Source organism: Strongylocentrotus purpuratus, unplaced genomic scaffold (assembly GCF_000002235.5).
Source record: "Strongylocentrotus purpuratus isolate Spur 01 unplaced genomic scaffold, Spur_5.0 spur5_scaffold_7, whole genome shotgun sequence".
In the NCBI taxonomy this organism is placed as follows: Eukaryota; Metazoa; Echinodermata; class Echinoidea; order Camarodonta; family Strongylocentrotidae; genus Strongylocentrotus; species Strongylocentrotus purpuratus.
This window is the reverse complement of record NW_022145613.1, coordinates 2835182-2848582: the sequence shown is the minus strand read 5'-3', so window position 1 is coordinate 2848582 and position 13401 is coordinate 2835182. Positions and strand designations below refer to the sequence as shown.

General features: G+C 37.4%; 1 protein-coding gene across 1 annotated transcript; it reads left to right on the top strand.

Moving 5' to 3' along the window:
* The first annotated feature begins 695 nt into the window (after positions 1-695).
* On the top strand, positions 696-9504 carry LOC105436858. Its single transcript, XM_011662873.2, has 3 exons — positions 696-1124; positions 3813-3979; positions 7873-9504. The coding sequence occupies exons 1-3, from the start codon at positions 1024-1026 to the stop codon at positions 8610-8612; spliced, it is 1008 nt and encodes a 335-aa protein (XP_011661175.1). The 5' UTR covers positions 696-1023; the 3' UTR covers positions 8613-9504.
* The last annotated feature ends 3897 nt before the right edge of the window (positions 9505-13401 follow it).

Sequence of the window (13401 nt, the reverse complement as noted above, 5' to 3'; positions counted from 1 at the left end):
CCGTTCTCGACTCTTAATCCTAGTCTGAATTCAGTTGCCCCCCTCCCTCCCGCGCGAAGTACGGAAGCTTTGAGGTTTCATTAAATTATTATACCACTTATTATACACCTTTGAAATGGCTGCCGAATTAAAATATACGATTCTTGGGAAAACTTTCATATGACACCAAAAAGTTAAAAAATAATTCATGCTTGGGTGAGCACTGCTCACTTTTGTAAAGGGTATGAAAATTAGGTTGCGCAGGAATTAGCCTTCCAATTTGTGAGAGGTAAATCCTTTGGAGCTTACAAAATTGAGGGTGATATGATAAATTCATGATTTGCTGAGTGAATTCCATGTTTGATGCACTATTCCCAATAAAATCCCCATATAAAGTTTTGATTTACACTGAAAATTTTGCCGATAATTTAATATTTTGTAATAAATGTATAACTGGTGTCTGGCTTCCGAAAGTTCCCGCAGTGGAAGCGCGGTTCGGAGCATGGAACTTCAAAGCCAAGTGGAATGTTACCAATCCCATTGTTACGCTTTAGAACTCACGAATGCGTTTGAATAAATTACAAGAGTTTCACCTCCTTTCTTTCACCTCCCTGCTTTTATATAGATCTAGTCTTAATCGTAATAATACTTCAAAAAACTCATTAAGAAATTCGAGTTTCAATTCATCGATTTCAGATAACAAAGATAACTCTTCATTCAAATCGAAGTCGTACTCGGAATCGGCGCTTTCAGTCATTGTTTTCGATTGTCAAAATAGTTAATCCAAGAAAGCCAAATACGAAAGTAGCAACTGCGCGATATCTAGATCGAACCCAAAACAGCTGACGTAAATAATATCGCGAACACCCGCTGAGTTTACGAGGCGGCTTCGAAGCTCGATCAAACGGCTCTCGCTAGCTAGTTCTCCATTGCTGGTATCTCTACCTGGTATCTCTTTGGTATGGAAAGGTGCTTACTACTCAGTGTATAGATATATTGGTGCTGCTGAATTCGATTACTGTTTTCCCTCTGATACAATACGCAATGATGTTTCTAGACTGCATCAAATCTCTGTTCTCTTACCCACCGAGGGCGTACATTGGTTCATATAAATCGACAAAGAGGCATTTGTTAACATCATCAAGGTAAGAAAGTGTTTCTCTCATAATTTTCCACAAAAAGTGGACTTATTTGTATGGAGCTTATCAAATACCAAGTAATTCAGTGAAAGCCAATACAAGTGACATGATTATACCGAGTATATATAGGTATACCTGCATGCATTTCCACACGTAAACGATCATAAACATGCAACACAAATTCCATCCCTTGCTATAGATCTGTAGGCTATTTATAGCTTCCTAACCCGGTACAGTGCAGTTTCGGGTATTTCATAATGGTTCCTTTTTATATAGATATATATTTCATGTAGAGTGGCCGGGTTTCTCAAAAGGACATCACAATATATGTTAATCATGTTATTGGCTGTATTTATATCTTGTAGTGCCTATGTTGAATGTATATTAATTTGAAGGCGCCTGAAGCATCTAAGAGATTATGCGTATTATCATATTATTATTAATAATGTTATTATTATTCTTATTGTTATTATTGTAAAGTACTACTTCTACTGCTATTATTATTTTCATTATTATTACTATCAATTATCATTATTATTAATACTCGCGAAAGGGCCGCCTTTGGCAGCCTTTCGCGCACTTTGTGTGAGTGATATAAGGTGTTGAAAGGATGTTCTTGAGAGTTCACTGATATTATGTAAAAATGTGTAGAACAGGTGAATATGTATGTGACACCTGTTCTACACATTTTTACATAATAGCAGTGAAGGGATGTTCCTTTGTCAACCACAGCAATTGTTGAGGGTAGAATGAGGAACTGTATATTTTGTCCGCTTTCTTTGTCCGTCATATTCATAGTGCAATGTGCTCATGCCATGTCAATCTATCATCGATGTAAACACCGAGAAATTAAGTGAAAGAAACACGAACTATAGCTTGTCCATTGAAATGAATAATCAAGTTATCATCTTCAACTTTTCTGTTTGTAAATAACATAGACTGAGTTTTATCAATATTTATAACCACGGGCGTAAATCTGCAATTGATACCTTTTGTTCAGGGGGGGGGGGTGATCTATTCATTCATCCCCCCCCCCCCGAACAAGCGCGTAGCCAGGATTTCATTTTAGGGGGGCGGTAGTGAGCACGCGAAGCGTGCGAATCACTTACAGAGCGCGCGTAGCGCGCACCCTAGGGGGGAGGGTGCAGGGAGGGGGGAGTTTCCCCCTCCCGCGCGAAGCGCGAAAGCTTTGAGGTTTCATCAAATTATAAGAGAATGAAGACGATTCGTTGGACCATTCTCGACTCTTAATCCTTATCTAAATTCAGTTTCTGTTGACGTTTCATTAGAGAAAGAAGACGATTCGCTGTACCGTCACGGTCCTCGACTCTTAATCTTTGTTTGAATCAAGTTCCCTCTGAATTTTTATTAGATTATTAAAGAAAGAAGACGATTCGTTGTACCATTCTTGACTTTTAATCCTTATCTAAATTCAGTTTCTGTTGACGTTTCATTAGAGAAAGAAGACGATTCGCTGTACCGTCACGGTCCTCGACTCTTAATCTTTGTTTGAATCAAGTTCCCTCTGAATTTTTATTAGATTATTAAAGAAAGAAGACGATTCGTTGTACCATTCTCGACTTTTAATCCTTATCTTAATTCAGTTTCTGTTGACGTTTCATTAGAGAAAGAAGACGATTCGCTGTACCGTCACGGTCCTCGACTCTTAATCTTTGTTTGAATCAACTTCCCCTGCCTCCGCGCGTAGCGCGGAAGCTCTGAAGTTTTATTAGACCATCAAAGAAAGAAGAAGATTCGTTGTACCATTCTCGATCGACTCTTAATCCTTGTCTGAATTCAGTTTCCCCCTCCCCTCCCGCGGAAGCTTTGACGTTTCATAAATTATTAGAGAAAGAAGACGATTTGTTGTACCGTTCTCGATTGTTAATCCTTATCTGAATTCAGTTCCCCCCTCCCCTCCCGCGCGAAGCGCGGAAGCTTAGACGTTTCATTAAATTATTAGAGAAAGAAGACGATTCGTTGTACCGTTCTCGACTCTTTATCCTTTTTCTTCCTACGTCCTCTTCCTTTCTTCTTTTTTTTTCTCTCTTTTTTTTTGGGGGGGGGCCGGCGGTTTTTTTTTTTGGGGGGGGGCGACCGCCCCCACCGCCCCCCCTGGCTACGCGCCTGTCAACTGCACCTCTTCTGAGAGAACTCCACTGGTTGCCAGTCCGTCAAAGAATCTCATTCAAAATATTGTTCATTGTTTATAAATCATTGATTGGTCAAGCTCCTAATTACATCCAAGAATTACTTCAACTCAAAGTCCAGTCACACAGTCGTAGCCTGCGCAGTTCCACGGATAAATTATTATTTCAGATTCCCCATGGCAAAACTAAAGTAACTCTTGGAGACCGTGCTTTTGCTATTGCTGCCCCCAAACTTTGGAATAGCTTGCCAATAGAAATACGAAGCACTCCATCTCTCAATGTTTTCAAATCCAATTTAAAAACTTATTTGTTCAACTGAGAGATCTTTTTTTTTGTAGAATTTAGTAAAAAAGGAGCTCTTAACCAGCGCAGCTGAATATATTTTGTATAACAGCTGCGCTATATAAATGTATTATTATTATTATTATTATAAGTCGGGTAATTTAGGATTTTCTCAATTATTATTTATGCTTTCCTTTAAGTAATTATATTTTTTACAGAAATAATCGAGATTAGGGTTATTTTTCTTTGATCCTTTTCGCAGAATCCGCACAATTTACACGAGAAGCTGCGCTATGCAACAACATCTCGAGAGCAAGGAGTACACTAAATTTCACAAGTTCTTGAAGAGCGTCCTCCGGAACATCCCAAACAACTACCCGAGATCCTATCATTTAAAGGAGTTCGGTTGGAATGATTTTAACAAAATTGGTAAGGAACTTAAGTTTGTTTTATTCAGACAACAACTGCAAAAGCTTAATTTTTTTATTCTAGCCTATCATCATTGCCTTGGGAGGACACGTCCCCCTCAATTTTTTTAGGGGGCATCGTTCCTCCCCGCCGGAAAATTTGAAAAAGTGCCAACTAAATTTATAGCAAATACTAAATACTGACTAAAGGCGGCAACACACTTTTCGGCTCAGGAAGGCCAAAGAGTGCAGCATTTACACTAATAAAAATACAAAAATCTTCCTGCTCGGTCGCCACGCACACTCGCATAATATCTTTTGAGATGTACAACAAGCAAAAGAAGAATTTAACATTTCGTCCCCCCCCCCCGGTCTTGAAAAGAAATCGCCGCCCATGACCATTTTTCATTAGATTCAAATACTAACAGCAATTGTTCTAGAGATGTATTTTTATTTGTAGGCCTACATTTAAAATATGACCATGGACAAGAATATTCCGTTATTGATCAACGAAGCAAAATAACAAACTTCTGCATTTAATACTAAAATTATTTAGCAATTTACTTTGTTATTATGCCCAGGGGCGTCTCCAAAGGGGGGGGGGGATGTGGGGGGAGGGGGAATGCGACATCCCCCACCTGTCAGGATATTGTCGGTCAAATTGCGCTGCCGTCGGGAAAAAAGAGAAAAGGGGAGGGAAAAAAAGAAAAGGAAAAGAAAGGAAAGAAAGGAAAAGAAAGGAAAGAAAGGAAAGAAAAGAGAAGAAAAGAGGAGAAAGAAAGAGAAAAAAGAAAAAGAGGAAGGAAAGGAAAAGAAAGAAAGGAAAAACAAAAGAAGAAGAAAAAAGAAGAAAAAAAAAGAAAAGGGAAAACAAAAGAAACGAGGGATGAAAGAGAGGAGAAAGAGGGGGAGGTAAGAGCCTGAGAGAGGAGGAGTGGGAGTAAAAGAGAGAGGGGGTTGTTGGGTCATATTGCTCCGGTTGTCTCATTTTCGCTCGTTGGACGAAAGCCAGCACAAACGTAGCTAATCACGTCACTACCAAACTATAGCCAATCAGCTGTCAATGACGTCATATTGTATGAGGCGGCAAATATATTTTGTGAAATTACCGAAAAAAATTGACTATTTCTATGTATGTGTGAACCGGTATGTGTGAACCGGGTGTGCGGAAATGGTGTGTCAGATGGCTAATCATACATCTACAATGACGTGTAAACTGTCTACATCACAGTCCACAGATAAATATGTGACTTGAACGTATCGCAGACGGCAATCGGCGGAGCAGACGACACTTGATAGTGATTTTGTATGTGAGATTGCTTTGCTAAATATGAACTACAAGTACCTTTTCCATATCTTTAAACTATTATTGATATCTGATGATTAAACAGTTAGTGAAATAAACCTACCAAACTACATAATACAACTAGATTTGTAATACTTGTTTAAGTTGTTTGGAACAAGTATAGGTGGGCTGGTCCAACTAAAATTTGAGACAAAATGAAGGGCACATTTGAGATAGCATATATTGTCTCAGCTATCACATACTCGAAGTTCAGCGTGAACGAAGCTAAAACGACGGAGATATTGCTCGCGAAAGACGGGAATGTAGAATCGAGCTTTGAGAAAAAAATCATGTCCCATAGAGAATACACGCAAAATGTGAAAAATTGACATTCCTCCTTTAATCGCAAAAATACGCTATGATGCTTTTGTCAAAATGAAAAATCGTGAAAAAGAATTTGTAGAAAATTGTTTCAGCTAGAACATATCAAAATTTAGAAGAAAATCAATCAATGTTTACAGCAATAAAATCAATTTAAAAAAAATATGCCGACATCATAATATGCAAATTGAAATTATGGGTTCGGAGACAATTATGATGACGTCATGAGAAAATTGAGAGTCAAATGAGACATGAAATCATATCTCCAATTCATATTCTATCACAATATGAAGAAAAAAATTGGGGTCACCCTGCATCCTAAAGAGCTACAATGAATTTTGTATAGGCATGTTTGTGCCCATATATGCTATGTAATACAAGAGCTCGCGCGCACTGAAATTTATGTTAAACGGACGCTCATTCCGTTATTAATAGTCATAAAGAGATAAACATGTTATCAATTTGATTGTAAAAATATGTGAAACATCATGAAAGAAAACTAAATGGCGATTCTACGTTGTTTAATGGTGTTACGCGCGAAAACGCGCGCGCATGCGCGTGTGCGCGATTTTTCATGAAATGCTTAGAATGGCCTAAAACGTATGCAAAATGATTTTGAGACGATTTTGAGCATTATAAAACTTTGAGAGTCGAGAACGGTACAACAAATCGTATTCTTTTCCTAATAATTTAATGAAACATCAAAGCTTACGCGCTTCGCAGAATTCAGACGGAATTCAGACAAGGATTTATAGAGTCGAGAACAGTATAACGAATCGTCTGCTTTCTATAATAATTTAAGGAAACGTCAAAGATTACACACTTCGCGCGAAAGGTGGAATCTGAATTCAGATAAAGGATTAAGATTCGAGAATAGTACAACGAATCGTCTGCTTTTTCTCATAATATAATGAAACGTCTACTATTCCGCGCTTCGCGCGAGAGGAGAACTAAATTCGGATAAGGAATAAGATTCGAGAATTGTGAATTAAGACAATTAGGGTAAGAGTAGAGAACGGTACAACAAATCGTCTTCTTTCTATAGTAATCTAATGAAAAGTCTAAGCTTCCGCGCTTCGCGCGGGGGCTTTTCACCATCCCCGTTCGCTTGCTCACTACTCCCTCCCTAAAATAAGATCCTAGCTACGCGCCTGCATTAAAATATATAGCTATGATGCTGACTAAGATAATTCGTATATTTGTGACGTCGAGGAAAATGACCATTTGCAAGTACTATAAATTCTTAGGAAAAACAATTTAGCCTTTGGCCCCGGGCTTATAGGGTTAAATTTGTAGATATTGGGACATTTAATTTTGTCTGTAATTGGTGGCTAGTTTTGTCGGTAATCATTGGCCTCTACACCCCCCCCCCCCCCCACTGAAAAATGTCTAGCGACGCCCCTGATTATGCCAGGGGTGTTTTTCAAAGATTTAGAACGACTTAAGTTAGACTTGCCATTCCTGGCAATGGTATTTCAAGGGACGTGCAAACTGTTAAAACAAATCTACAAAACTGACATTTTGTAAAGTTCATTGTTTCTTCTCTAATTTTACGCCCGGTATAAGACTTTTTAGGGGAATGAATAACATATTAAAAAATACTTAAATTTAAGGTTAACCTGTGACATGGCATGTCATAGGTTGACCTTAAATGTAAGTATTTTGTAACTCAACAATTATGAAGTATCAAGATATGTTTATTCTGTAGATTTATAACCATGAGCTGCACTTCCCTCGAGATACCAATGATGAAAACAACCAGTGGCGTGAACGGCGTTCTATGGTTCCAGCTAAACTTAAATCGCTCTTAGTCTTTGTGAAACACCCCTGAAGCTTTTGCACATTCGCAGAGTAGGTTTATAACAATGATGGGAAATTCCATATGGCTTAGAACAATCTATATCCACATTACTCTGTTCCTTTTTCAACTACCCTTTTCCTGAATGTCACTTGGTATCATTGGTTGTTTTTGTGTAACATGTTAACGAAAAGAGGAAAAGAGTAGTAAGCAAAGTTGAGTTTAATGCATGTCAATTTTCAATATAAACCGATCTCTTCAGCGAAATATATTTTGCCTCTGTATTTAACAATAACGTACACATCTGATAATGGCATCTGCAACTTTGCTATCCTCTCCAATTTTGCGCACCTAAACTCTATGAACACCTTTGTTTTATATTCTTATATGGTTATAATGTATTCATTTTAAAAAAAAATTATTTATCTTCTTTGCCTTCTCTTTTTTATAGGAAGCATTCATTCCCACTGCCACGTTGGCAACATTCAACTTGCCTCTTATCAGCATTGGCCATCGCTTGATGAGGGCAACGACTTATCTTTCTTTGGTCGCAGTCTCACTTTAAACTTCCTTCCTGCATACCACGATACGGACTTCGTTTCTCGTCCAGTCAGGTACGATTCGTACATAACCTTTCTGGGAAGAACAGCTATATACGTCGGCACTGATCTCCGAGACGCAGAGTCCGAGGCTCTCTATCTGTCCAGCCTTATGCAGTGCATAGCGGTGGATGTCAACAAAAGAACGCCCGTCCGCATCGGCTCCGAGATCATCAAGAAGTATGTCGACGACAAGACAACCATGAAGACACCACCGCAGAGACATCAGTTCTTACCCTTGCAGCCTGGCAATGGTGATGTCTTCAGGTGGACGACTACAGTGCAGTGGAGTGATGTTGATTACAATAGACACGTTAACCAAACACCGTATCTGCGATTCATGTATGATGCAGGGAGTTCTGCAGCTGTTGCCGGGTTCCTCAGGTCGTTTCATCATGAGCTAATCCACTACAAACTGAAAACATACACTGTGGAATATATGCAGGAGATACGTCTGGGAAAAGAAGTAGAAGTTGTGTGCTGGGAGATGGATGATAACCCAGGTACAATTCATTTCGAAGTCCAGGTTGGAGACCACACTGTCACTAGAAGCCATCTGATTTTCGATGTACAGCCATCTGCAAAACTTTAGGACCACCCATACAAATGACTTACAATAATTTTTGGTAATGAACCCAGGAATTATATGAACTTATTCCTCGCTCACGTCACCATGTTCACAGAGTTGTCAATTTGTGTTTGACATTCAATAGGTAATGCACAAGGCTATTGAAATTGCCTAAGGTTAATTTTTTTTAAAGTAGTTGTATATCGTGTTATGAATCCAAAACAATCTTATTTTGATCGGCTTTGGCTCAAACATTCATTCGCCTGGCCAGATTGATTTACGGTAAGAAGATTGACTTTTTAATTATTTGAATCAATAATCAAAACTTCATTTTAATCTGTTCATAATAGCTTTCTTACAATGTGCCTATTTAGATGTATGTATTCCATTCTTGTCTTTCAACCTTCAAGGAGGGGTGCTTGAATTCTTTTATACCAACCTTTGACCAAGTGATCGTACATCATAAACTCTCTCATGGCTGTGAAATGTCATGTTTTGGCCAAATTGATAGCTTCTACTCAGAATATGTGTGAGTCATACTTCTTTGAAGTACAAAGTTTGTAAACATATAAACTTCTTACTTTCTTGTTGTGGAGATATCGATTAGAAATAGATAGATATTGGATTGATCTTTTCGTCATAAAACAGTTCAATTTTGACCTGTTACAATATGATAGGTTATCATCTGCCTTAGCCAAACACGGGCATGTTATACGAGTTTTCATGGATTTAAGCAAGGCATTTGATACCCTCGATCATGACATACCTTTACACAAGCTTTACCATTACGGGATACGTGGTGTATTTCCTATTAGATTCTTCATTCATCTAGAGCGGTGAAAACAGCCCGACCGAGTGTGATGTCCACTTAGAGGCTGTTCAAACCGCAATGAGATAGCGCGGTCTATCGTAGCACCCCCTTCTTTCTAGCGCGCGCTAGACCGCGCGCTCTCTCGTGGACCACCCCCAAGAGGTGCTCCAGTGGCACGCCGTTTTGGCTCGCCGTGGCTCGCTGTTGGGCGGACCGACACGACGTTGTACCTTCCAAACCGCAGAGATAGCGCAGTCTAGCGCGCGCCATCACTGCCGGTGTGAACAGCCTCTTAGTCTTACTCTTAGATGTGCTACAGCCTACTATAGGGGACCTACCCGAGCATGTGCATGATCCAAGTTCCTGAGAGCATACAGACTTCAAGTACATTATGGCAACTGATTAGGTGATACGTACGTAGACGTATCACCTTTTGATTTCGTCAAGATTTTTATTAGGTGATACGTATGAAATATACGTATCCCCTTTTGATTTCGTCAAGATTTTTATCATTTATTTATTTATTATTTATTATTTATCATTATTCTTCCTCGAATTTGTTCGCAGGATATCTCAAGACTGAATAAAGCCATTATCATGAAACTTGCCATGATGATTTAGAACTGCGTGACTTTTTAGAGAGTCAAAGTTATCGTGACGTCATCCAGGCGCCATTTTGTGAAAATCAAATTATGATCATATCTTCATAATGGAAAGGAATTTCTCATTCATAATTATCAGGATTAAGATCAATATCTATCTGGTCAATTTCAGGTCAATAAATGCGCGCAAAAATGCGCGTATGCGTACGTGCGCGCGTTAACGGCCATATTCTGTCTCTCTCTCTCTCTCTCTCTAGCTCTCGTTTGTCATTGCCTTCAGTTTTCTTCGCTTACTTTATTCTTACCACGGAATTCAATTTATTGACCTTTGATACTCCAGACCTACAGGTAAACGATTTAGATGGCATATTGTATGATCCCACGGGCAGTGGAAACTACCTCGCATTTTTGGTCATCTTAACGTGTATTCTTCGCTCAGGGCCCCAATTCAATTCCAAAGTTCCAACGTTATTTAAATTACACGAGGGTTTGTATCTTTCTACAAAATACACGATAAACAATTAGCCAAACATAACCTCGTGTCAAGTTTAGCTGAATGAATGCGGGTATTATTCGATGGTCAAAAGTTTGTAAAACGACTTTGAATTAAAGGGAGACAAAAATCTTTTCACAAAGTTTGTTCGTTGATGCAGGGAAGCAGGGTGCGATCCAGCCGGGGGCGATTGTCAACAATATGAAGCAAATAGTAAGCATCTAAAAACTTCAGATGCCTGTTTGATTATGATTTCAATTTGAGTGTATGCCTCAATCATATATGGAGAATATAACCACTAATTTCGCTGAAACGATTCTCCTCCTTCCCCTTCTACTTCCTAGTAGTAGTAGTTGGAGTAGTAATAGCAGCAGTATCATAATAATCATTGTTATATTTATAATTATAGTAACTATCGTAATTATAATCATTATTATAAAGCTTATTTTTTATTATCATTCTTATAGTTATTTTTATGCTTCTTCTTCTGATCATAATTATCGTATACACAATACGTCATGTGCCAAGAATTTATTGCTATGATACATCCAAGATACCTACCAAAACTGTCAATTCGTTGATGAAATAATCAAGCCAAAAGAAGAAACATTACAGTTTCTATTTTAAATTGAAATAAATTATATAGGAGAAATAAATAGAGAATACAATCATGATTTTGGAACTAGGGGATTAACATGGACATAATGCACTTGTTTACATGACCACATTATCACTTATTCATTCTACCTCCAATGTTTTCAGACTGTTTTTAAAACAATATCATGTTTGTCGATCATAGTTCTATGTAGCTTGATGTCTCATGGTAATTTAATCAATCTAAGCAACAATTTCTGAATTTCAGCGACAATCGTTCGCCATTGCTGCTCTTTAATACTATTATGACGTGCAGTAACAAATTGAAATTTCAAAACTCATGATAAATTCGTTTAACAGTTGATTCTGCTTGGTTGATTCTATCGTTCGGATTACTTAGCAGAACGAGATAGAAATTGACATTCTCATGGCTAACGACTTTGCGTTCGTAGTTGTTCATCGTCTCTACAATGCTATTTGAACAATATTTGGTGACAAAAGACGGCATTTCTATGTAGCTTCAAAAGCCATCAAATAACAAAAACATGGCACATCAAAAGATCCTCGGTACTGGGTCTGATTTAAAGAAAACTTAATTTGAACCCGGCCATATTCTGTCTCTCTCTCTCTATCTGTCTCTCGCTCTCGTTTGCCATTGCCTTCATTTTTCCTCGCTTACTTTATTCTTACCACGGAATATGTAATGTTTATGCACGTGTATGCCTCAATCATTGAGAATATACTCACTAATATCGCTGAAATGATTCTTCTCCTACCACTTTTTCTTCATTTACTTCTTCTTAGTAGTTGTAGTAGTAGTAGTAGTAATAGCAGCAGTATCATAATAATCATTATTATTATCATTGTTATATTAATTATTATAGTAAATATCGTAATTATAATCATTATTATAGTAATTATGTGTTATTGTTATTATTCTTATAGTTATTTGTATGCTTCTTCTTCTTACCATTATTATCGTATGCACAATACGTCATGTGCCAAGAATTTATTGCTACAATACATCCAAGATGTCTACCAAAACTGTCAATTCGTTGCTGAAATAGTATCAAGCCAAAAGAAGGAACATTAGAATTTCTATTTTAAATTGAAATAAATTATATAGGAGAAATAAATAGAGAATACAATCATGATTTCGGAAATAGGGGATTAACATGGACATAATGCACTTATTTACATGACCACATTATCACTTATTCATTCTACCTCCAATGTTTTCAGACTGTTTTCAAAACAATATCATGTTTGTCGATCATAGTTTTATGTAGCTTGATGTCTCTTGGTAATTTAATCAATCTAAGCAACAATTCTGAATTTTAGCGACAATCGTTCGCCATTGCTGCTCTTTAATGCTGCAGTGAAGAACACTGCAATATACATGCAGTACTACTTAAACTGATTTTCTTTTAGATGGGGTGAGACCAAAAAAAAAGCACTACTTGGACTAAAAATTCAATCACATGTCAAAAATCTCAAAGGGGTGTTCCATATAAATTTTTCAGATTTTTGTATCTGAAAGTAAATGAATTAATTACAACAAAGCTGTGTTTAAATCTGATAACAATATGATTTAAACAAGGATAATGACAAATATTTTAGTGCGATTACAGATGAAATTTATTCACATGACGCAAATAAAATTGAGAAAATATACATATTTGGCAAGTGTAATTTAGGGAGCACATGTAGAGGTCGATGGAGCACATCTAGAAGGCGATTAATATAAACTGACACAAAATGATGAAAATGAGTCAAAAATAATATATCAACATCAATGCTTTCTCTGAGGAGATATTTTAGTGCGATTACAGATGAAATTTATTCACATGACGCAAACAAAATTGAGAAAATATACATATTTGGCAAGTGTAATTTAGGGAGCATATGTAGAGGTCGATGGAGCACATCTAGAAGGCGATTAATATAAACTGACACAAAATGATGAAAATGAGTCAAAAATCAATGCTTTCTCTGAGGAGATATTTTAGTGCGATTACAGATGAAATTTATTCACATGACGCAAATAAAATTGAGAAAATATACATATTTAGCAAGTGTAATTTAGGGAGCACATGTATGGAGCACATCTAGAAGGCGATTTATATAAACTGACACAAAATGATGAAAATGAGTCAGAAATCATATATCAACATCAATACTTTCTCTGAGGATATATTTTAGTGCGATTACAGATGAAATTTGTACACATGAAGCGAATATAATTGAGAGAAATATACATATTTAGCAAGTGTAATTTAGGGAGCACATGTAGAGGTCGATGGAGCACATCTA